The sequence below is a fragment of the Mercenaria mercenaria genome, chromosome 3 (assembly GCF_021730395.1).
Source record: "Mercenaria mercenaria strain notata chromosome 3, MADL_Memer_1, whole genome shotgun sequence".
In the NCBI taxonomy this organism is placed as follows: Eukaryota; Metazoa; Mollusca; class Bivalvia; order Venerida; family Veneridae; genus Mercenaria; species Mercenaria mercenaria.
The window spans coordinates 83,779,173-83,803,755 of NC_069363.1; the positions used below are offsets into that span (position 1 = coordinate 83,779,173).

The 24,583-nt window shown below is 35.0% G+C and overlaps 1 protein-coding gene across 1 annotated transcript in view; it reads left to right on the forward strand.

Moving 5' to 3' along the window:
* LOC123524223 (rho GTPase-activating protein syd-1-like) overlaps positions 1–24,366 on the forward strand; it is an 81,574-nt gene extending 57,208 nt beyond the window's left edge. Inside the window, exons 2-5 of the mRNA XM_045302273.2 lie at positions 10,309–11,448; positions 15,877–16,037; positions 20,706–20,913; positions 22,346–24,366. Coding sequence (XP_045158208.1) covers positions 10,309–11,448; positions 15,877–16,037; positions 20,706–20,913; positions 22,346–22,413 — 1,577 coding nt within the window. The 3' untranslated portion in view covers positions 22,414–24,366. The remainder of the gene's footprint in view (positions 1–10,308; positions 11,449–15,876; positions 16,038–20,705; positions 20,914–22,345) is intronic.
* The last annotated feature ends 217 nt before the right edge of the window (positions 24,367–24,583 follow it).

A 24,583-nucleotide genomic window follows, 5' to 3' on the forward strand; every position in this document is an offset into this window, starting at 1 on the left:
CTAAAGCCAGTTGTTATGGTGATAAAATCAGCCGGTTCCGACCCCAGTTTTAGCAAAACTATAACATTTTTGGCTAAAGATAAAACGATTTTTTTTTTCTAACAGTAAATTGTATCCTCCAAAATAGATTTTACAAACATTTGCTCAATTTCCAGGTAAGGACCATTAATTGCGTAAGTTTTCAACGAGCTCTCCTGCCTTTATGATACACATCGTTTGACAATTACAGCATGTAAGGGACAACGTGGTATAAAGGATGGTTTCATCAAGAAATGTCTCTTAGATATTCAATCTGTTGACATTGCCTACCATCTGTTTTGTTTAAAACGGTTAATTTTAGAGAAGGATTGAACTGTTATTTCTGGGTCATCTGGGTATTTCGTTTGGTCAGGAAGGCTTCGAAAGTTACAGAAGTTGTTTAAGACATCATTAAGACTATAAAGTGTTTAGAACTTTGTATTTTACACGCAGTCGTTTAAAAGGGAAGGCTCGTCTGTCCTGGTACAGTGTCTTCTTCTAGGTCACTATTAAGGATTCTGTTATAATTTGCCGCTACCATAGTCAGGATCAGAACTTGCATGAACAGATCCAACAACTCTACAAATAGCGTTAACCAGGGATATAATTACGTAAAAACAATTATGGTCGACATTGCAGCACAACAAATGGTGGATGGATATTGAGTATGATTGTGTTTATACGTACAATCGTAGAATACCACCCTTTGATTGGAAAATTCATAACGTAGTTTTTCACATTCAATATAGAGCTAGGGTGTGATAGCTGTCACTGGGTACTTAAAAATGGAGTAAACCTAAACTGATTTAATCCAGCATTTAAAGCAAACAACTTAAGAATATCACATTGTCTCTCCCCGGGATGAAGATATGAGAAGCCAGGTTAAATGAGGAAGAACAGATTGCCTTTATATAGGGAGAGTGGCTTAAGCGCAAGAATAGAATCTAGTACGAGTACGCAGCCTTTCGTAGCAGCATCAGTTTGCTTATCTGACGGGTGCAATTTAACAGCTCAAAGCGCTGGTTTCCGAATACAGAATCACCTAAAATAAATTGTACATTATAGCAGAATATACAACTGGAAATAATTGCATTATTTACTTTGTAAATGGTAGCGACAATCCAAAGCATGAAATCAATCCATTCAATTCCAGGAGAGAATTTGAAGGCATGTATCAAGATTGGAGCAAAACCTCTATTACTAGTTTGACAGCAGTCAATATGTTATATTATTTATACAAAAATGGAAAGTCGTCACACGGGTGTCAATTTCCATAAATGTAAATGGCACAATATTACAATATTCCTAGTACATTGGACGAAAAACTGCTGTTACAGTAACTGACTGGACTCAACTTTGACTACGTTGACTCACGCGAGTATTTTCTAAGCTTGTTGATTAGTGATAACAATCGAAGTAAGGGTGTTGCCTAAGTTGTCTCACCTATATTCGATACTCGCCCAATGTTAGCTTGGCCATTGTGCAAATAGCAGCACAAGGGCAGTAACTAGTGTGTTGTATGATTGATTTCATTTGCTGACAAGTTACACTCGGGAGGACCGTCAACTTCTCAATAGCGACCAGGGTAGCAGTTGTTGGACAATCGAAGTAGGCCAATGTAGTGTGTACGATTTAATTTTCGGCAATGAGCTTATGAATTTCTGTAACATCCAGAGAAGGCTGAAACTGCATATAGAAAAAAACGGTTTCGAATGAAAAACGTCGAATGTTATTAAATTAATGGTTCACTGCCTTATAACAACATACGGCAACTGTTTTGTAACAAGCTGGACTTTAAAATTGAATTAATAATTATTTGAAATTATTCGGTTAGGTCAGATTCAAGCAAAGAGAAGACAAAGTCGATACAACCAGTATTGTATCGTTTCGTCGGAAGTTACGGGAGAAAGACAATGAGTTCATACTAACTAAAACTTCTATAGTAACTCTCCTCATTATTTGTGTTTTGAAAGTCAGTTTGGGATTTTAGAACGTTTGAAAGTTACATTTGGTTTTCAGGGTGAATGCCCAATCAGATCTGTTCTACCAAACCTCTGTACAAATACGAAAATGTTCATGCACTCTATTAATTTTTACGACTTGTTTTTACTCTTCTCTGTGGCGTTAGGATACTATTTTCCGGATGTGTTCCATCTGCTGTGAACCTCATATTTACATCTCAGTTATAATTATGACACAATACCAGTTATGTCCTCTTCTTACTTTGTGAGTAGGTCAATATTTTCCTCTGTTCTGTCTCTGAATTAAGGTTGATATTTTTATCTCATTCTAACTGTGCCATTAGGACAATATGTTCATGTCCGCTCTTACTGTGTCATTAGGTTGATATATCAATCTCTACTGTTGAGGTAATTACCGGGAGGACGTTACCTTGGAAATAAAAAATCATATGATTGTCTTTTATCTGTCACATTACTCAGTACATTGTAAGGTAATTAAGATGTAAAATCATACACAGAAACCTAACAGCATCCCCTGGTAAGGTGTTTGGTTAATGGAACAACCATTGCCAGCACTGGTAGCACACTGGTTCTCCAAGAAATTACGACATTTTCGGGTTCTGCATAAGTATTGATACTTAATTGGAAAGATGTGATCAAGACTTAGTACTAAATGATCAGCAAAGATCAGGTTCAATAAACTATAATCGTTTTATCAATAACAACAATATCTGCAGATTGATGCATGTATGCTGAATTTCCTCAGTTTCTAACATGGTTCTTTTGTTTGTTTGTTTTGGGACTAGCGCCGTTTTTAACAGTATTTGAGCTTTGTAACGGCCGGCAGGTTACTGGATTCTGTACACTCCGCAAGTAACTGCAAACTTCTCCACATGAATCAGAAGTGAAAAAAGAATGATTTCAGACACAATGTCTTTCATTAAATCGTCATGGAGAACATATGCCTCGCCCAGAAATCGAACTCCCGACCTTGCGGTCCGTAGATCTAAATCCTTAGACTTCAACAGGCTTCTAAATCTGTATAGAAATTACAATAATATCACCAAGATATGATTACCAGACAGTCCGGAGCTCACCATTGCCTTTGAAATCTAATCTTCTGTTTGGATTTAATCAGACGCTGTTGGTTTTAGAAAAAATTGTTTTATTTTCAATAGGAGGGTCTAAATTGTTTGTCTGAATACGTGAGCGAAGATCGAACTTTGGACCTCCAGTTCATTTTTTTTTATATTTTCTCTGTACATTCCAGATGTAAATGTATTCCTACTGCCAGTTAGGAAGAACATGAATAATAAGACATGACTTAGATACTGGATCAGGCGTCAAAGCATGCAAAGTAAATAAAACTAGGCACTGACCTCCAGATTTTGGATAAAAATGATCTTTATTTCAAATTGAAGTTTGGTCATATTATGAACATTCGAATATAAGCTTTTAATTCTAAACAGTTTTAAAAATGCCAAATCAAGAAATAAAGATGACCGCGCCGGGAATTGAACCTGGACCGCCGCAGCAATAAAGAAATTTTCCGCTGTCGTTACAATATAACGCTATGGAGGATTTAGTGTTCAATCTGCGTTAAATATAGGTATTTATAATCGAGGCAGTTTACCTCATGTAAAGTGTTACAAACGTTTTCATCGTAAAAAGTAGTACACGAAACTAATTCTCATGTGTTTCCGTAACATATAGTCTGTCAGTAATTAAGTTTCCAAGCATTCTTAAAAAATATAGCATTAATTTCCAGATACTAGTATCTGAAAGAACGTCTCTTTTTTTGTTGTCCAACGATGTGGAGGCCAGTGCCTTTAAACCGGCATCTTTGTCTCCTATAGCTATCGGCTAACACGTGGGCGGATAAGTCAAACCCAGATGAACATGTTCTAGAACAAATCCCTATATAGAAATCTGACTCATTCTTAGATAACAAACACAAGAAGCTCGGCTGATTACAAATCAATATTGTCTGCTACAACTGTGTCTGCAAGATAGCACTTTCAACGTGTACTTTCAGACGCTTATTGGTTCCATTTGAATTACCTATGAATATATGCTTACCGAAATGCTTGCTTAGCATGATTCAAGATTCCATTTCTAGTATGGTCAAGCTGAAATTGATTGTCATATGACATTAGGCATACAATTTGAGGAAATGTGTTTTTAATCTTAGGGATCAAGAGCAGACACCACCAAAATGGTACAGGCTTGGTTTGAAGGAATTAACCTCTCTCAGTTTTAGTTATTACATGGCTAGACAATGAAAAAGAAAGATGTGTATGTATAATTAATTTCACAAATCAATTTTGAAGGGCAGTTACTGGTTAAGATACCTTATACTTTTAGCCACCTGAAACGTTACAGTCAAGTTTTATTTTCTTTGTTCTTCATTCCTACTTTTGTGACGAACAAATATAACTGCAATACTATTGAAATTATTTAATTAAAATATAAAAATGTGTACGTGTGTTCATGCGTGTGTGCGTCTGTGTGATTTTTCTTTGAGATGCAATTATTAACAATTATTTCGAAAAATATTTATTAACATTTTCTCTGTATACTGTAGTTCCAGTCTTTTCTTTTGAAAAGTTTAAAAGGATTTCCATCTATACAGGACTTTGATTTAAAAAAGTAAATATCTTGAAACATAGGTACGTGTTGGTCCATGTTTACATGGGAACTGATTTACTGAAACTTTTATTTTCGTCGGAAGAGACAAGACTTTAAAGAAGACCAACCGCCTGTTTGATTTTTTGTTGACATATATCTCAAAGTTGAACATGGTCATTCCGTTTTGAGGAAAGCTGTTGTGTAGATGATGAACATGTGCCGTTAAACTTTTCTAAAAATATTTTTACTCTGGTAGCATTAAACCTTACAAAATACTCCTTTATATAAATATTCATGTACATTCTTTACCCGAATTAATTTGGCATTAACTTATAGAAAGTTTCTTCAGATTTGACAAACATGATTCATGAGTTTCATTCACACCAATGCCGTTTTTTTAAACTCTACTCTCATAATCAAGACCCATTTGTAGCATATACTCAGACAGTTATTTTTTTCATATGTGACAAATCAACGCGTATGGAAATTATTTCCTTCGTGAAACCTTGGCAATAATATTCAAACAGAAAATCGAATTTAAAAAAATCGTATTAAACTGTTAACGTCATAGTATCTTGTGAATGGGATTGTTGATTCAAACTAGCATGTCTAGACATGTGCTCAAGTTCAAAATATTTGCAACAGTAAAATGTTATCATTGATGAAAAAGAGGAACAAAATTAATGTCTGTGTGTGACCCCCCCACTCCCCCCCAAAAAAAGCAGATTATTTTTTTCGGAGCAATAGAAAGGCATTTATTTCTTTAAAAATTATAGATGTACCATTGCTGTTCTTCATTTTCTTTACGCGTCTGAATAATGCGTTAAAGTCGGTATTCTTTGACATGAAATAATTCATATGAGATTAGATATTTAACATTAGTCTTTTGCCTAACTGTATACACCAAACAAAACAATAACATTTGCAAACTTAAGCAAAAACGTTTTGGATAAGAACTCACACTATGATGTGGTCACTCCTTTGATATGGCAAGCATCCAGATTTCTGAAATTTGGAAAGTACTTTTTTACAAGAAATCAGTTGGATCTTAAAGTTAAAAATGTGCGACGGTGAATTTTAGCAAAGAAATAATAAACAAGAATGAACAATCTTTGAGTCAGTGCTTTTGAAAAAAAACAACAACAAAAAAACGATTGTGTTCTGTCAAATGATGGAAATTGTATCTACGGGGTTAATCACGCAGTAGAATTGTTACGTAAAAGGCTTCAGCTTTATTTTATATTCCACGCTATTAATACTGTATAAGTAATGTATTCTTTAAATATTTTGTAAGTGTTCCTACTTGTTACAAAATCTTATACATTTGTTTTGTGAGATACGTCTGGAAATGACGTTGTAAAGCTGATTTTAGTGCTTTGTATCTCTCATGAGATTCCTAGTAAATTTTGACATACTTAAAAAGATGACACTGAAAAAAATTCACCTGCAAAACATTGCCACAAAACTTTTATATAAAATTTAAACAATAAAGTTCTGGTAGTTCTTTTGTGTTTTATGATTTTTCATCGTTTTTGAATGTCTGGTGGAATATAATTTTTGTCCATACTTTTGACAAACCAGTACTTAGGTCTTAACAGCAGTAGGTACTGCTAAACACTTTCTTTTCATTTACTTTTATATCGTTGTCGTCTCTTATCGTCTATATTGTATTATTTGTCCACAGAACCCCGTCAAGTCTGTGAGTTTTCCTTATGAGAAAAGGTCGGTAACATCATAAAAAATTGAAATTAATTGCAGGGTTATGATAATTCTGTGCTTTTGATTTATAACTAGCAGACGTTATAATGACGTTATTCTACTCACGACCATAAATCATATTTTCATTAATGGTACGACTCCGTTCTTACGGAGTACAGATTTCTGTCTGCTCATTAAATCAAATTAAATCAAACGTTACGAAAGTAAACAAATACATTCTTTGTTGTAAGAATAAATTCATAAAGTGAGAAGTCTGTTTACGTCATACGATACACTCGAAGTAAGGTTATTTAAAACATTTTACGGCAACATGAAATTAGCAATATTTCGTAGTTATTTGAAACGGCATTTACAGACACACATGGTCATTGTTTCATCAAAACCACATGTCAACCATATTGTTTAGTTTGACTGTCTATCCATCCCTCCCTACATTTGAACCCGACCAATTTGTCTCATGAAATTGCGTTTCTCCAACGCTCTCTTGTAATGTCCTTAGCCATTGACGTTATTTAAAATGTATGTGTTATTGTGAATGAAAAGTACTTTGACATTTTCTAATAGTGTTTACCCGAAGTAAAAGAGCTTAGAACTCATTATACAGTCTGCTAGATTATCAATTATTCTAAGTAATGTATTCATTTTATCTTGGTTAGCATATGAATGTACGACTCACTTTAGCGCCAGCATAAGCTTTGTTCCTTCTTTTGTACTTTAGCTGAATTATGTAGAAAACAGGACGAACGAGTATTCATTATTTTCAGCCAGTCGTAGATGACATAAGTAAGAAACACCACTACTTCAAAATTTACGATAAAGTTAAGTGATGAAACCTAATTTTGAGAATAAGACTGTGCTTTTTTACGTGTATTGAGATGTATTACTTCAAATACATGTAGAATCTCAACCTCTTCGTCCAACCTCTAAAATTAACAGTTTGTCCGCCTTAATTATAACGTTTAGTATAGTAAGATGAAATTGCGTATGTTCTGTTTGAAACTTTATAAGGGCGAAACTTTCTGATTGCCATTTGTGTCTTTATACGGTGTAATATTTTAGCTTTCCCAAAAAAAAAAACACCAGTGCTGACCACCTACGCCCTGCCCACGACCCTTATCCCCTCTCACAACCACGAACAGAACTCCACCATTAACCCTTCACGATTATAATTGAAATCAAGGTTATGTCTCTCCTCACATATGAGAACCCTCACCCTGGTATAATGTGTTAGCTATTTTTAATGAAATCTGGGCAATAAATTGGCTAAACGTTATTCCATGCAATTCGTACCATTTTTATACATTCATTTATTCTATTGAAACTGCAAGATCCATACATTCAAGATGATCTTTCTATATACTTATGTCTATAAAATTTCTTTTACTCTATTCATGTTGTCTTCATAATGACAGACAGGCTAGACTCGGAGAGCTGTATCAATAATTACTATTCGGGACAAATATATTGTTAACAATGGCTCCCATGAAATAACGTCGTAACAGCAGAATAACTCTTTTCTCAGAGCTTTTCATCTTTAAACCGTGTGTCAGATTTGTAGTCTGTACAGCAGACGACCTAATGAAATGGCAGACCTTTGTACCCACATCGAATTTAATACAAATTGAAAAGTCTGAGCTATAATATTTATGTCTTATTTGTATATGAGCCGTGCCATGAGAAAACCAACATAGTGGCTTTGCGACCAGCATGGATCCAGACCAGCCTGCGCATCCGCGCAGCCTGGTCAGGATCCATGCTGTTCGCTTTTAAAGCCTATTGGAATAGAAGAAACTGTTAGCGAACAGCATGGATCCTGACCAGACTGCGCGGATGCGCAGGCTGGTCTGGATCCATGCTGGTCGCACACCCACTATGTTGGTTTTCTCATGGCGCGGCTCATATATTTTTCCCGTGCATACGAAATTATCAAGTAATGCTGCATCATAGTGTAATCGATAAGGTGCCGGGTAAGCAGCCCTCGGGTAGCAGGTTCGAAGTCAGCTGAGGTCTCTTCTCTTAAGAATTTCCAAAAGCATCTTTTACATCATGCTGACATGTATGATTAAAAACTAAAAATAATTGTCTTCCGTCAACAACATAATGACTAGATCTGCTGGTGTAAACATCTGAATTTATAACTTCATTATGTAACAGAAATATTTTGCATTTTTCAAGTCAGGTTAAATCTGATGTAGATATAAAAATGAAATAAATACCGGTATTAATTAAATAGTTGTAATACAAATTTATGTCGGACACTTTTTGACCTTGAAAATATATAAATAGCTTGATAAAAAATGGACATTTTTACCAAATATTGGCTGAAGGTTTACTCGAAAATAAACCACGATTGACTGTGCTTCACATTTAGTTTAAAAACACACTAACAAGAAAGAAAACAAAGTCAAAATGCCAACAGGAAAGCCATATTCAAAGAACACAGACGCCCATACATCATTGGACATGGAATTATGGGTATAGGTGTAAGTGTATAAAAGAACACTGTTGCTGAGAACACAAATGAATTATTTGCTGACGAATATGTCAACTCCGTGCACTATTATTGAGCGACAGCAGGCATGTTTTTTCTGAGAGAAGTTCTATGTATTGACATGAATTTTACGGATGAATTTTACGGCCTTTTAAGCACGCTAAGGACAAATTGGAAATCATTATTTCGCTTGTTAAAGTTAAAGGCTGACGTTTACGAATTACATCTGTAGCTTATGGAAGCCCTGGAGGGACAATTAATTTCCGTACTTCCCACTTCTGACTTCTAACTTTTGCACTTCTCACTTTCAACTTCTTGACTTCCTACTTCCTACTTCTAACTTCCGCACTTCTGACTTTTAACTTCCACACTTTTGACTTCCAACTTCCTGACTTTCGACTTCTGATTTCCAACTTCCATACTTCTTACTTCCGACTTCTTGACTTCTTACTTCCTTCTTCTAACTTCCGCACTTCTGACTTCTAACTTCCGCACTTCTAACCTCCAACTTTCTGACTTTCGACTTCTGATTTCCAACTTCCACACTTCTTACTTCCGACTTCTTGACTTCTTACTTCCCTCTTTTAACTTCTGCACTTTCGACTTCTAACTTCCGCACTTCTGACTTCTAACTTCCTGACTTTCGACTTCTGATTTCCAACTTCCACACTTCTTACTTCCGACTTCTTGACTTCTTACTTCCCTCTTCTAACTTCCGCACTTCTGACTTTTAACTTCCACACTTCTGACTTCTAACTTCCTGACTTCCGACTTCCAATTTCCGCACTTCTGACTTCCAACTTTCTCTCTTTGGTAGTCGGAAGTAAGAAGTGTGGAAGTTGGAAGTCGGAAGTGCGGAAATTAGAAGTCAAATGTGCGAAAGTTAGAAGAAAGAAGTAAGAAGTCAAGAAGTCGGAAGTAAGAAGTGTGGAAGTTGGAAATCAGAAGTCGAAAGTCAGGAAGTTGGAAGTCAGAAGTGCGGAAGTTAGAAGTGTGGAAGTTAGAAGTAGGAAGTCAAGAAGTTGGAAGTGAGAAGTGCAAAAGTTAGAAGTCAGAAGTGGGAAGTACGGAAATTAATTATCCCTCCAGGGCTTCCATAGTTGCTACATGCATGCACATATCCATATGCACCTAAAACATTATCTTAAAAGTAGTGACTGAAAGAAATACAGCTAAAATATATATATAGTGTGGACATATGGTTCTTTTATATGAAAAATGAATGAATGAATGAACGAACGAACGAACGAATTAATTAATGAGTGAGTGAGTGAGTGAGTGAGTGAACGAACGAACGAATAAATGAACGGACGAACGGACGGACGGACAGTTGGATGCTTGTATGCTCTAGGATACCACCACCCATAAAGAAACAAAATACGTTTGTATGTAGACGGACTTTGGGATAGAACGATTTATTTTCATTGTTTTCATTTTTTTTTTATGAATATTCTTATAATTACTTACCGAAATTTTCATTATTTGTTACAGGTGCTATAGGATATTCTCGAGCTGAGGGTTATTGTTCTGATGAATATGGTACTATCTATTCCTCTCCAAGTAGCAGCTACGCCACTAAATCTCTATCCCCCGTGCCAAACCGGAAGGTGGCTGCTGCGACGCAGACGCCTTCGCACGTGAAACTTCTTCGAAAGCATAGCGCCGACTGTCTGTTGTCGTACAAAACATATCAAATGGAGGAACCATACGCCACGATAGAACCCCCCTCCACTCAGGAAGCGAGATACTCAAAGCCACATATGCATTCTTCATCGAAGGGGCAAAAAGTGCCCCCAACCACATCTACCTCAATTACTTCGGCGTCAAACGCCGAGGCTAGTAAAGCTATAGATACTAATGGCAAAACTATTACTCGAACTTCCGCCAGTAGGTTCAGAGATTTGCAATTAGCAAAGCGACCATTGCAGATCGCGTATGGTGATTTTGATTGTTATAAAGTTGATCTGAAGAAAAGAAATGAATTTGCTCGTGCAAACGGGCATGATGGAATTTTATGTGTGCACGTGTTATGTGGTCAAGGTTTAAAGTGTGCTCGGATGACCTTACGTGATCTGTACTGCGTTGTGTCAATAGATTCTATTAACAAAGCTCGAACAATGATACGGACGGGTGCAGTCAATTTTGACTGGGACGAGGCTTTTGATATAGATCTAGAAAATGCAAGGGACGTGTCTTTTTTAATTTATAATTGGGATCCTAATTATAAGCATAGGTTGTGTTTCCATGGGTCTTTATTTTTACCCGGATTTATAGACCCAGGTAGGAAGAAAAAAATTGCTCTTAAAATGGAACCCAAAGGACTTCTTTACCTCACTGTTCTCTATAAAGAACCCAAAGAAATTCTACAACGATTACCTTCTGTGAAAAGTGATGGAGTTTTTGGTGTGGATTTGGATACCGTGATAAAACGTGAACCCGGAAGTTCGCACATTCCTCTCTTGGTTGTGAAAAGTATAGAAGAAATTGAACGTCGTGGTTTGGATGTTGTTGGAATATATAGACTTTGTGGGTCATCGCGACGGAAAGCGCAGCTACGGGAAGCGTTCGAGAAGAATTCTGCAAATGTGGACCTGTCTCCTGATAATGTATCTGATATCCATGTTGTTACAGGTAAGTCTTTTTGAGAAATAACTGTATAAAAGACCAACGATGCGTTGTCGCAGTTTTTGTCAGACCAATGTGTTTGTCATTTGAAATGTATACCATTATCAAATACACGTATTCACTACTTTAGTAATGCAAAATCGTAAAAAAAAGAGTAAAAAATCTGTTGGATTTAAGTATCACATGCAAACTTATTTATATTTGATATATACATAGATGTTGACCACTGTGACAACATGTAGATCTATACAGTTGCAAATGAATATTACAGATCTAAGGTATAAAGTTAAAATGAATGGACGTAATCTTTGATCGATTCTTTAATATATCAATAAAACATGGAGTTGTTGATTAAAAGTAGCTAGACAGGCAACCACAACAAACCTTAATTATATCGAGGAGTGTCTATATACCATGTATTGTTACATGGAAAGACAACATTGTTCTATTCTTGCATGCCAGACCGAATTTTCCCGTGTCTTTTCCGGTTCTGGTAAAACTCGTCTTACACCCTGAGGTGTAAGATGACTCTCATGCTGTAATTAATGTATGAACGCTACTATAATAAAAATATGCTAAAAAGGAAAACGTTGATTTTATTTAATCTCTTCTATTAATTGAAAATTAAGATATGCAAGAAAAGGAATCGATCTGCAGTGCATCAATACCGCCTAAGCTAGAAAGTTTCATCTTAAAATATTCGTTTTGTCTCGAGGAGCTTTTTTGGTCACTTAAGGAAGCGACATAATTTTAAAAATAGGCTTAAAACTTAGACATTTCTGAACTCAGATAGCATCCGTATTGTTTCCATGGCAACATTAAACAAAATAGCGGATTTATTAAATTTCTAGACTGTTATTTGAACTGTATAGCTTCACATCTGTAAAATATCATTTTACTTTTTTTTCAGCTATAACGAAATAAATCACCTTGTCAACATCTCAGTCTCAAGAAACATATAAACATATTCAGAATTCAGAAGGTTATTTACTAAATAAAGAATTTAACAGTGTGAAAATGACGTAATAAATACTTAAATTGCTGCTCCAAATGTAACAGTCTCAGGAAAATATATGAGCCGTGCCATGGGAAAACCAACATAGTGGGTGTGCGACCAGCATGGATCCAGACCAACCATCCGCGCAGTCTGGTCAGGATCCATGCTGTTCGCTAACAGTTTCTCCAATTCCAATAGGCTTTAAAAGCGAACAGCATGGAGCCTAGCTGGTCTGGATCCATGCTGGTCGCACACCCACTATGTTGGTTTTCCCATGGCACGGCTCATATTCTTTAGAAAATTGGCAATTTTCACAAGACTGCCACATATAGCTAGACCCATTTCGCAGAATAAACCATTACCTCATTAAAAATGATAAAATTGACATAAGATGGAGAGAAAAGTAGGGGCCAAGTGTCTTCCAAGAATGATTTCTCTTGTTTCTATGCTAGAAAATGTCGATAAGCGTTATCAAGTAGGTGAATTTTATTATATAAAATAAAGAACAGCTAGATTTTGTGGTGTTCAGTCTTCAGAAATTTGAAAGTGGATAGGTTTATTGGCATTCTAAATATAGTTAAAAGATACATACATCTGAATAGTTTAGTATTATACGTTCATTTAAACATATGTCTTCCTTCAGAGGGACTAGAGAAATTGATTTGCAATATAAACGTCTTTATTAACCTCATGACCCTTCTTTATCTTTCTCTTGTTGACAAGGAAATGGCATATAATTTTTTATCCGCTATTTCCAACTTATTCTTGTATGGATTCCATCTAAGAATCTACTTCAGATATGGCATTACGGTAGCAATCCTTCACAGGAAAACATTTTAGATCGATGGAGATTTAATGTTGCTACCATTGCTATTATGTCGTTTATTATTTTCCCTTCAAGGGTCTAAGAGTAAACGAAGATTTAACGAAAGCTTATGAGGAGTTTTCAAAGTTTCTGGCCAACTTCAAGCCGACCAATGAATTGTCAAACGTGATCGGTAAATCAGTACGACAAATCACTGGTATGGCCAGAAAGTAGTGCCGGTTGCAGTATAAAAGAAAATACGATGCACCCGCATTTGTACGTTTTTACGTCATTTAAAATTATGAAGTCCAATGCTGCTGTACACTAGAGTTTTAAGCTAGTGCTTGGCTGCGGAAATGAGAGATATTGCACATTTCATTACCTCTTATAAACATTTTTTTTTTTGACTGCGTCATTTACTTCGATATTTCTAGGGATTTGGCTTACTGGTTCTTGACAAAACACACAGCACACACTAAGCTTTCCTAGGCTAGCATGATTGCATTAAATTACAAAATGTTATACACACGTTTGTACCAATTTTGTCTTCTTTCATAAAAGCAAGACAACAAATGTGTTTCTGGAACTGTTTAGGTTATCACTTTGTAGAAATTATCAGTAAGCTAGGCTTTGTGTATTGATCCAGCCGCAGAACCGAGAATTGCAGTAGTTCGGTGTTTCAGGGAATACAATAGCAAATGCCAAATTACTGTGATTAAATATTGATGGAAAACTTCATTAATTGAACAATGCTGGAATTCACGAAACACGTAATCTAGAACTTTGGAAGCTTATTTCCCCCGCTGGGCTGTCTATTTGGGTCACTAGAATGTGCGGCATGAATCAATTAAAGGAACGCATGTAAACGACAATTTTGAGGTTTACATTAATTTACTATTGACACTAGATTTAAATTATAAGCAAAGCGATAATTAAAACATTGACACTTGATGTAAATTATAAGCAATGTGATAATTAAAACATTGACACTAGATGTTAATTATAAGCAAATGTGATAATTAAAACATTGACACTAGATGTTAATTATAAGCAATGTGATAATTAAAACATTTGTTAGGCTTTCATACTACAGATTACACCTTTATTAATCTTATGTTTTAAGCATTACAACACCTGTTCGTAAATGTGACATTTGCACTTCAAGAAACAAGGAAAGATATAATGTCTTAAAACTGTATCGTCGATTTTTTTTTCTTTTTCTATTTTTTTTTTAATAATTAAACTAACAAAAAGATTGGAAGCAGTGAAGCAATGGTAAATCATAAATACGCAAACCATATTCAAACTGTGGTTTGAAATCACAGATACAAAAACAAACAGAAAATCCAACAAAAACATCTTGAAAATTCAGTTATTGATGTAAATGAAAACTTTCTTAAAATTCATATAAATTTAAATTATATTACTATTTGAAAGCTTTAGAAATCAATAGACTTTGTTTAATGTGTTTCTATCCTTGAAAAATTGTTTCAATAATTTGGTTCTATATTACTACATTTTTTATTATAGTCTCATTCTTGCATATACATTCATAAAAACAGCAGTATTTATACATTTAAAAATGCAAGACCATTCAAAGATAGAATTATAAGAGACTGTTATAATAGTATTTACAACAATATTGCATAGTCTATCTAACTAAAGTTAAAACTTGAGCTGATGGTATTAATCTTGACTTAATTTGCTAACATTAATAAGCCTAAAATCTGCCATAAGAAAATAAAATAAAAGATGATCGGCGATATTGGCACAAAGGTGCACGACTTAAGAAATGAATCTAAAAAGTCAATTATTACACCAGATCAGATCAGGCGTAAACAGATTAACACCATCCTCTCAAACAATATACATTAGTTACCAAGATGGTTATAATATCTGTAATACAGTATTATAGAAAGAGGTAACCAGAAGAAATAATATTTCATAAAAACCACATACTGTCCAAAGACAGCACAACTTGACTTCTTCAAACCCTCCACTATAATAATACCTAAAACATTTAAAAAAGTCAAGCTAAAAAGGAAAGAAATAAAAACCATAGAAGGAACTGTTAGAGTTACTACATACACAATACGTCTTGTAGCAAGAAAGTATATCTACAGTTGTATTTCGCTTCATATCTCTAGTCTACAGCAATGTCATTTCTGGTATTATAAGACATATAGTCAGACCTGTGTATGCAATCAATGCTTTTAGAAAGCAAAGAGTGTCAGCTTGTAATTTTCACAATTTTGTTCTCCTAGTTTTGATTTTTGCCTAGCAGAAACGTGTTGAACACAGACCAGCTACGGACCGTCGGATTTATTTTAAGCAGTCGTGTAAGGGTTTCAACGTTTTTCATATGCATAACATGCTAAAAACTATATCTTTTCTATACAAAAGAAGACTTGTTTAGAATTTTCAACTGAAAACGTCCAGATTTTACTGTTAGGACGCAAGACGAGTCCTTTTGCCAAACGTGCAATGGCTTATTATGAAGACTTATGCCATAACAACCGCTAGAGCAATAAAGCATCCGTTAAAAAGAGTAAAATTTGCTACAAGAAAGACAACAGTTCAGTCCATAATATTTGCTTATGGTAAACTGATTTGATTGCTATATCTAATTCAGGTGTTCTCAAAGATTATTTTCGGGAGTTATCGGAGCCGCTGGTGACCAACGCCCTCTACCAGATGATGTTGGATGCCCTCAGTGTTCGCCTACCGAGTGATCCCGATGGCAGTGCTAAACTTATGTTGAGCATCCTAGAGTGCCTTCCAAAATCCAATCAGGTATATTGCGTTATTCATTTTATTTAAAAATAAACATTTAAAGGTCCAATACTAAGGAAAGTGAACATTTTAATTTCTTTTAAAAAGCACAGAAACTATTTCATTTTATTGGAAAATGAAAGTTGGTATGTAGAAATTCGAAATAAATCGCAGTATATGTACAATTATTTTTCTATGAAGTATGAAGAAAGTTAAAAAGACCTGGGGGGTCATTCTGTCGATTCATTGAAATTTTAACATAATACACGTACATTTCTTTGAGTTCCAAAGACCTTCTGTAAATTTTGACCTGCCAATCTTCATTATTTAGTGTCTTGCAGAAGTCTATGCACTGGCTATGAAAAAAATTGCCAACTCACTTTCCCTTAGTAATGGACCTTTAAGGGATTCTTTGATTGGTAAAGTTGGTTAAATGAGCATCATTTTCATGGCAATTTGACTAAGAGAGTTCCGTTTTCGCAGTGTTTTCTTTTTCAGTTCTGTTTACGCAGTTTTCCCAGCAGTTCATCTACCATTCGCTATAGTTTCGCATTCGTATTTTAGTCAACTTAATAAGGCAAGAACAAAACATATATAATGCATATACAAATGGTACATGTCCAAAGTATTTTATTTCAAATGTATCCATACAAGTTTCTTTTCTTATTCAGATAGTTTGTGTTAGTGACCAACTTGAAAATCTATAAATAGCTACGGTTTACAAATAAAAATATTTCGATATATTCGAAATGGTGTGCAATTTCGAAGATTTTAAACAATTTACACTGTACTTTTGAAAAAGGCCATTTGTATATAAATATTTCATGGCGCCCATTTTGAAATTGCTTTTTTTACTGGTGCGTTTGTCCGTCTTGTCTAGATTGGAGCTAAGTTCCGGCGTTTATAAACTAGCTATGCATAAAAAATTATTTACTAGATTTATTTCTCTTCACACAAGCAGTCGTTGACTTTTCAGCAGAAATATCGATCGTAAATTACAACAGAAATGATAAAAAGAGCAACATAAAATGTGTGGGAAATTATTTTATATTAGACCCAAACACAGTATAAAGTCCGAGGAAGCTGCACAAGGATCATTGCCATTAACTTAGTACTTAATTAATTGATATAGAAGCGAGTCTCCGCGGGATCCAATCTGTTCAGTTATAGAAAATAATGTCCTTTTATGCAACTTCCGATTTTTATATGAAGGATGTGGGTTGAGGATTTCTTGTCATTAAAATTAAATGCCGTTTTAAAACGGATTCACTTTTCTTGATGTGTCTTCCCATCTTCCCACGCATTCCATTTACAGTGTCGTTTAATCGATTCGAAAGATATCCGTTTGTATGGTGTTAAAAATATAAATGGGCGTGAATTATGTTTCACAATTTGGCGCTATAAAGAAATGAAATTAAAAATGTAATCGATACAGAGATTTTAATTACACTTTAAAACTTGACGAGTACTTTTTGTAAACAGATATTTCCTAACAAAAAACCCTCTGGTTAACACTGTTTAATCAAAAGGTGGTCATTCGCATTGAAGAAACGTTTTATGATATTTTTTCACTTTTCATATATTTTGTTAAGATATTTTTAAAGGAACAAAAAGATCCATTACATACAGTTAATGTATGTCGTATTATACAACTTTATATTTACAACGCCTTCCCTTCAATATGTAAACATTTAAAATGATATTTCTCTCGATTTCAGCATCTTTTCTACCTTCATATTTCCATACGATAGACATCGAGGTATTTCAAACATCTTAACCTAAATGCAAGTCTTAAAACTTTGGGTAACTTCGGAATTGATTTATTTCCGCGTAAACCAGAATATGCAAAACAGATGGAGGTAATAATTAACTTGCATTTCTCATGAAATTCTGCTGAATATAGGGTTGTAAATGCAAGCCTTTGTCAAATATAATGCAATGGTTCTAATATGCATATCATTTCTCAAGGCTTATTATACTTGTATCAAAATAACTCTTTCTTGGTTGGGAAACAATGAAAATAAAATTTTACAGACATCTCCAGTAAAGATTTAACATGGATTAAGGACTCAGTGAACATAAATAAGTGTAAATGTTCGTATGTTAAAGTGTTGAAAAAATATACATTACTTGATCAAAAGCTGGTTAACTACCTTTAATGCATATTTATAGTTACATAATTATATTTCCCAGTTTCGGATTCTGACATAGACCTGATTCAGCGAGTCCCTTTAAAACTGCCTCTAAAAGTAATTTAATATTAATCTTGCATTCTTGAAATTCAATAATATGGCGCAATATTGAAGGTCTTACATGTAACTGATGAAGATAAAATCTGATTTGTTTCAAAATATTGAGGGTAATTCTCTATAAAATAGATTTGATGGAAGCTTGGAGAAAAACAAATTAATTCCAGGCTCTTAAGAAAACTGGGAATAGTTACGCTTCAATCGCATTAGAAGACATACAGTTATGTTACATACGGTCATGATTAATTAAAAAAATGCCGATCAGAAACCGTTTTTTTATTATTACGAATGTAGCAGTGATATTACTGTGAGCAGCTTATGAACTTTTCTCTGCTGAAAAGAAAGTTTCTGGGGATTTTTGTGAGTATGTTTTGGTGGATCAACCTTATAGCACCCGCAATGAAAGGGAGATAAGCCATACAGATCACAAATGTTTTCCGTTTTAGCGTGTCAGAGTTGTTTCTCTTAGTTCAGTTTTCAGACCATATTTTAACTGACACACAGTATTATGCCTTCTCCAAATATGTAATATTTTACTTACTTAGAAAATAGTGTCTTCATTTAAGATTAATATCTGAAACTCGAGGAATGCAGCGTCAACTTGCGATTTATTAAATATGAGAACACCAACACGACTTTCATTGTAGATGAAAAGTGAATCTTGCTTTTTAATAATTGGAGAAAAAAAAAACTTAAATATTTGAGTTTGTTGTAGACCAGCCAATATTACTCCGTATGTTTTTTCAATTCAATGCAAGGTGTATCAGAAACACTAGAGAATGGTATTAACGACCTACAACAGAGCACAATTTCGTAAAGTATTCTTGTACTATTCGTAATAATATTAATTTTAGATGTTGCTCACTGCAGACCTGAGGCGGTCTTCTGCGCATGTCAGGAAATGATAAATCAGTCGGAGCGCACGGCAAAAATACGTCCGCACGCATTTAGTGTATAATATACTGACTAAAGGTAAATGTTAGGATTACTATGGTTACAAAATATACACATTAAAGATACTTATTATTCAAATTGCTTGAATCCGTTATATATATGAGTCTGTAATTTATCATAGGTGCTCCAGGTCTATTTTTAGTCACAGTCATTAATTTTTATGGATTTCACGGGTGCACTAATCCACGGAATTAATATCAACGAAAAAAGAAAATACATATTCATTAAAATTATTCTTCAAAACAGGAAATCCACGGTTCCAGATCCCAACGAAGTAACAATTTTGGTCAAAATAACAAATTTAATACCCGCGAAATTTTACGAATTTATAGTAAACTGATACAGAGTAACATCAACATTCACCATCAGGCATTTACTAGACAGATCATTGTCTGGATTGTGGCTTAAAGCCTAAAATGTAGTGGTTTATAATCAGGTCATCCGTGTAATTTCTTGTCATATAGTTCTCACATATTTTTTTTCCGTTTTTCGTCGAAACAGAGATGTCATCAGTTATCTAAACAAAGGATGTCAACTTTGATTAGATATAAATATATATTTTCCGAGTACCCGATGCCTTCTGGCTAAATGCCGTTGCTTTAGAATCACTAAGCATGTATCCTTACCACTCTGCTGCCAACCGAGCTACGCAAGGGTTAGATTCCTTCAAGTCAGGAAGTCATATGCATTGGTCTATGGTAGACCGGTGGTTTTATGAAATCCAGTCATTCTCACATAAAAGATTTGAATCCTGGTTCCCCGATATGTCTTCAGACCATATGTTACATTAAACATCAGACGAATTAGAATGGGATGAAGCTAGGAAAGAAACATTATCGCTGTTAAAGTAAATTACTTTTTGCACCCAACCACTTTTAAAACACACAAAAACTTACTTGAAAATAATAAATTCGTTTGTCTAGTTTTAAAGAGGAATGTAACTCTCTAGAGACGTCAAACGTTTTATAGAGAGATCTGAATGTCTTGAACGTACGTTTATTGGCATAAAGTGCAGCCTTTGTACAGTACTATTTTGACACTGGGATTTTAGTTTATACTATTTTAGATCGATTGTGAAACATGTTCTAAAACTTATATTAATCCCTCTCGACACCTCATTCTTGACGGAATCCACCGCCACGAGGGTATGAGAGAAGAGGCCAGTTTCCCTTTTAATGCTGAGCGCAAAGCAAGGGAGCTACTGGTACCAGTTTTCACGTCATTGGTATGACGCGGCCGGGGATCGAACTCACGACCTCCCGCACTCGAAGCGGACGCTCTACCACTAGGCTATCGAGGCGGTTACACTAGGATTTTATACTCGTTATCACTTTCGATTGCTTCTTGTTTACATGTGGCAAATCATTCTTTTTTTCATTCAGTTATTATTCTTATACATGTATATCGGGGATATTTTAGAAAAAAAAACCCGGCTTAGTTGACATTTTTAGCGATTACTAGCTGACCGAAATTTTGTAAATTTCAGGAGACGATGTCAGTGGTGCTGAACCATCTCCATGAAGTAGCGGCCCACAGTGACAAGAACAAGATGGGACTGGAACAGTTAGCAGTGTGTTTAGGTCCTGTCCTTCTATGTCCTTCATCCGTCGGCTCCGACGACGAGACTCTAGAGTACAGCAAACATATTGAGGTCCTGAAATACCTGCTTGAAATATGGGGCAATAAAAATAATGGTACGTATAGCGAGTAACACACTGAAGAATGTACTCCATAAACAACATGAGTCATAGTTTAACAGTTGGCTGCCTAAGCATTCTCTAGTTTTTCATCGAAAACCACTTTCAGTCTGAAAGTGACTGTGACATTGACTTTTGACGTAAAAATCCCTAAACCGTTATGGAGCATAAGGCAAGTATGATACTGTAATATATGAAGACCATATGTTGTACTGTACTGACCATCATTTCAAACGTATTCTTCCGAATTCATTGATCCAACTATGCATCCGTATTGACTGAGTCAATTAAACTGTCCTTCATGTCCCAATTATTTCCTGAAATCCTGACATGGACAATTAAGTTTAAATAAAAAATTAATTGCTCAGTTTTATTAATAAATGTTTGTAACATTAGCAGTAATAGTAATAATAAAAACAAAATTCTCTCGTGCTTGCATACCAAAGGAATATTAATTCAGATTATATGGCTGAACAGATAGATATTTTATGTAGGTTTTAATGTAAAACTAGATTAAACTGTATAAATTGCATTGTGCAAATTGATGGTGTTGAGCTAATTAAAATATGTTGTAAATCGACAACATGCATTTCTAGCATATTGCAGACTAAAGGCAATATAAATCTTCAAGAGCCATCAGAATTGGTTGCATAAATGACCGACAATAAGAGCACAATTGCTTGCTGACCTTCGCATTAACTCTCGTCCTGTGGGCTTAAATTTGATATACCACTATTGAAAATATTTAGATATTTCAGAAGCTGAAAATGTCACCAGACAAAGCTAGGTTTTGCTTATTTGTATCAATGAAATATTTTCTCTTACGGCTTTCTGAAACTAGATATTCAGCCAAAGAACTGCAGTACAAGATCTATACAAATGTATTGCGACATATGAAGACCAAACATTGTCATAAAAGTTCTACCCCAGACATGTCATTTTTATAGGAACTGTCTCTAGAAAGATATACCCGCAATCACAAATATGTAACGCTAAGCAACAGTTCTTAGTAATACGTGGATTGCTATTATTCATAGGGTGCTTTGATTACTTCGCTAGAGGACATGAGGTAAATAAGTACTATTATTAACCTTTCGCAGCTGTTGACCAGCAGAAGCTCTTTGTTGGTGGTTGCTTTGCCAACAAGGTATTGATTCCAGATGAAAATTGGGAAACACACGTCCTGTTTAAAAGAAAGAATTAATTCGAATGAATCTAATATCTACTGTCAAACATGTGTGCAAAGCAGTCGGTATAGACAGCTTTGCTGTGCTGTTTCAATTTGCAATACATTTAGACCTATGAATAGACGCTCGTATCTACAGATGCCTTATCCGGGCTCTTCCAATGTGGGCTCTTTAGCTTGTATTTTCATTAAATATAACATCAACACGCATAATGTAATTTTACCTAATATTCCTACTTTCAGATGGTTCCAAGCCAACCAGCACTCCATCTTCTCAGAAATCTGCGAGTCCTCCGGTTAATACAAGTTGACAGACGTGTTTATAGGATTTTCAAGATTTCTTCTACTGGCAATTGAGAGGCGGGGACAGTATATTCAAGTTAATAGGAAACGTGTTTGTAGGATCTACTACCTGTCTTATTCTGAGGAAGTCATAAAACATTAAATTCAAGTTGAAGGACAACGTTCTTGTAAAATCTTCAACAATTCTCCAGACACGGCAGACGCGGTTACATTTAATTCACGTTGATAAAAAACGTGTTTGTAATTTCTGCAAATACAGAAGTCGGGAGTAAATACAAGTTTAGAAGCAACTTGTTTATAGATATATCAACGACATTAAATGCAAGATAATTAACAGACAATTTGTGTGTAGGATCCTCAACAACTTTTAAGACATGAAATCGGTCAGAAAATATTAAATCTAAATAAGCTATATGTAGGATTTTCTTCGTGTTATTCAAACACGGTAGACATGAACATTCAATGCAAGTTGACAGCCACTTGTTTGTAGGATCTGTAACATCTCTTTCAGTGATTCACAATTCAGGAACATTGAATACAACCTCAAAGACAACATTTATGCAAGAACAGCATAAACGAAAATAGTTCTTCAGTCACAAAATAGAAATGCTTCGATCCGTTTTGAAAGAACTCGCTCTGTGCTAGTTTTCAGCAATACACGTTGTTGTGTTGACAGACCAGCTTGGAACAAAAATTAACAATCAATTGTCCAGTCAACAAATTCAGCAACTATTGCGGCTGGATTGTGTTTCTTGAGGAACATACTGCTTCAGTGGTGATTTTATCTTTCAAAGGCGATTTAAAGAAGTAGGCATATAATGAAAATCCGTATTTTCCGTTCGGTCGAGTTATCTCTGTACGCAACTTCGGTATTCTCCGTTTGTTTTGAAAAAAAAAAGCATTTTTTGTTACGGGCGAAGGATGCTGAATTAGCATACGATGATACGTGATTGCACGGAAATTGCCGATTATAAATATGGGACCAGTACCTTAACGGGCACACTTTTATATCAAAACTGATATACTGGATTTAGCTTAGATATATGACAGAAAAAGTTTAAATGGTCAGTTTTCAGACACACAAATTACAAATTATTAATCTTTGGCTTGACGGCAGTTGATATTAGTAGAATCTACATTCTTGCCTCCTTAAAGAATAATTTTTGAAATTTCAATAAAAAGGTAAAATCATCCATGAATTTGAAACATGTACGAGTTTTAATGTAAAAACATATAGGTACATAACTGTGCACTAAATGAAATGTTTGATTTCGTACATTTAAAGAAATTTACATTCCAATTTTTAGGCAAACAATACCAGTTCTCTGCAAAATATATTGAGCTTATAACATAACAAATTGAAGCAACACCATTTGAAAAAAAAACAACATAATTATGTAAAACATATTCAAGAAACGGACAAGAAAACTTAGTGATTCGGGTGCAGTCGGTGTCATGTTATCGTGAGTTATATGAGTGCTCTAACATCGATTAATTAAGGATTTCGATACGGAATCACCTTTCAGAGGAATTTGTTGAAATGTTCCCTCGTGCGACATGATTATTTCTTTTAATTAGAGAGATGGATTCTATATTGACCATTTTATTTCTTGAGGTGATACTTTACTCAGTGTCAAACCTATTCCAGGAGAAATGATCAGTTCAGTAATAACTGCAGTGCAATTACTTGACGGTAATTGGACACGGAAATTCTTAAATTGACTCTGTTTGCTTTTTTTCACCTTCAGTCTTTTAGAAGGTACCGTACTTGTAAATACTGAAATGTTTAAAAAAAAGGTGGTGAATATCGAACTTAGAAATGACTGCTATAAACCTAACCTAATAAACTGTTGTATATGGCACTTTAGAAGTTGCGATTGCGTACATTTACGCTCATTATTCATAAATTTGACCGATTCAATCGAGCTTCTCGCTACACGTATATGAGCTGTGCCATGAGAAAACCAACATAGTGGCTTTGCGACCAGCATGGATCCAGACCAGCCTGCGCATCCGCGCAGTCTGGTCAGGATCCATGCTGTTCGCTTTCAAACCCTATTGGAATTAGAGAAACTGTTAGCGAACAGCATGGATCATGACCAGACTGCGCGGATGCGCAGGCTGGTCTGGATCCATGCTGGTCGCAAAGCCACTATGTTGGTTTTCTCATGGCACGGC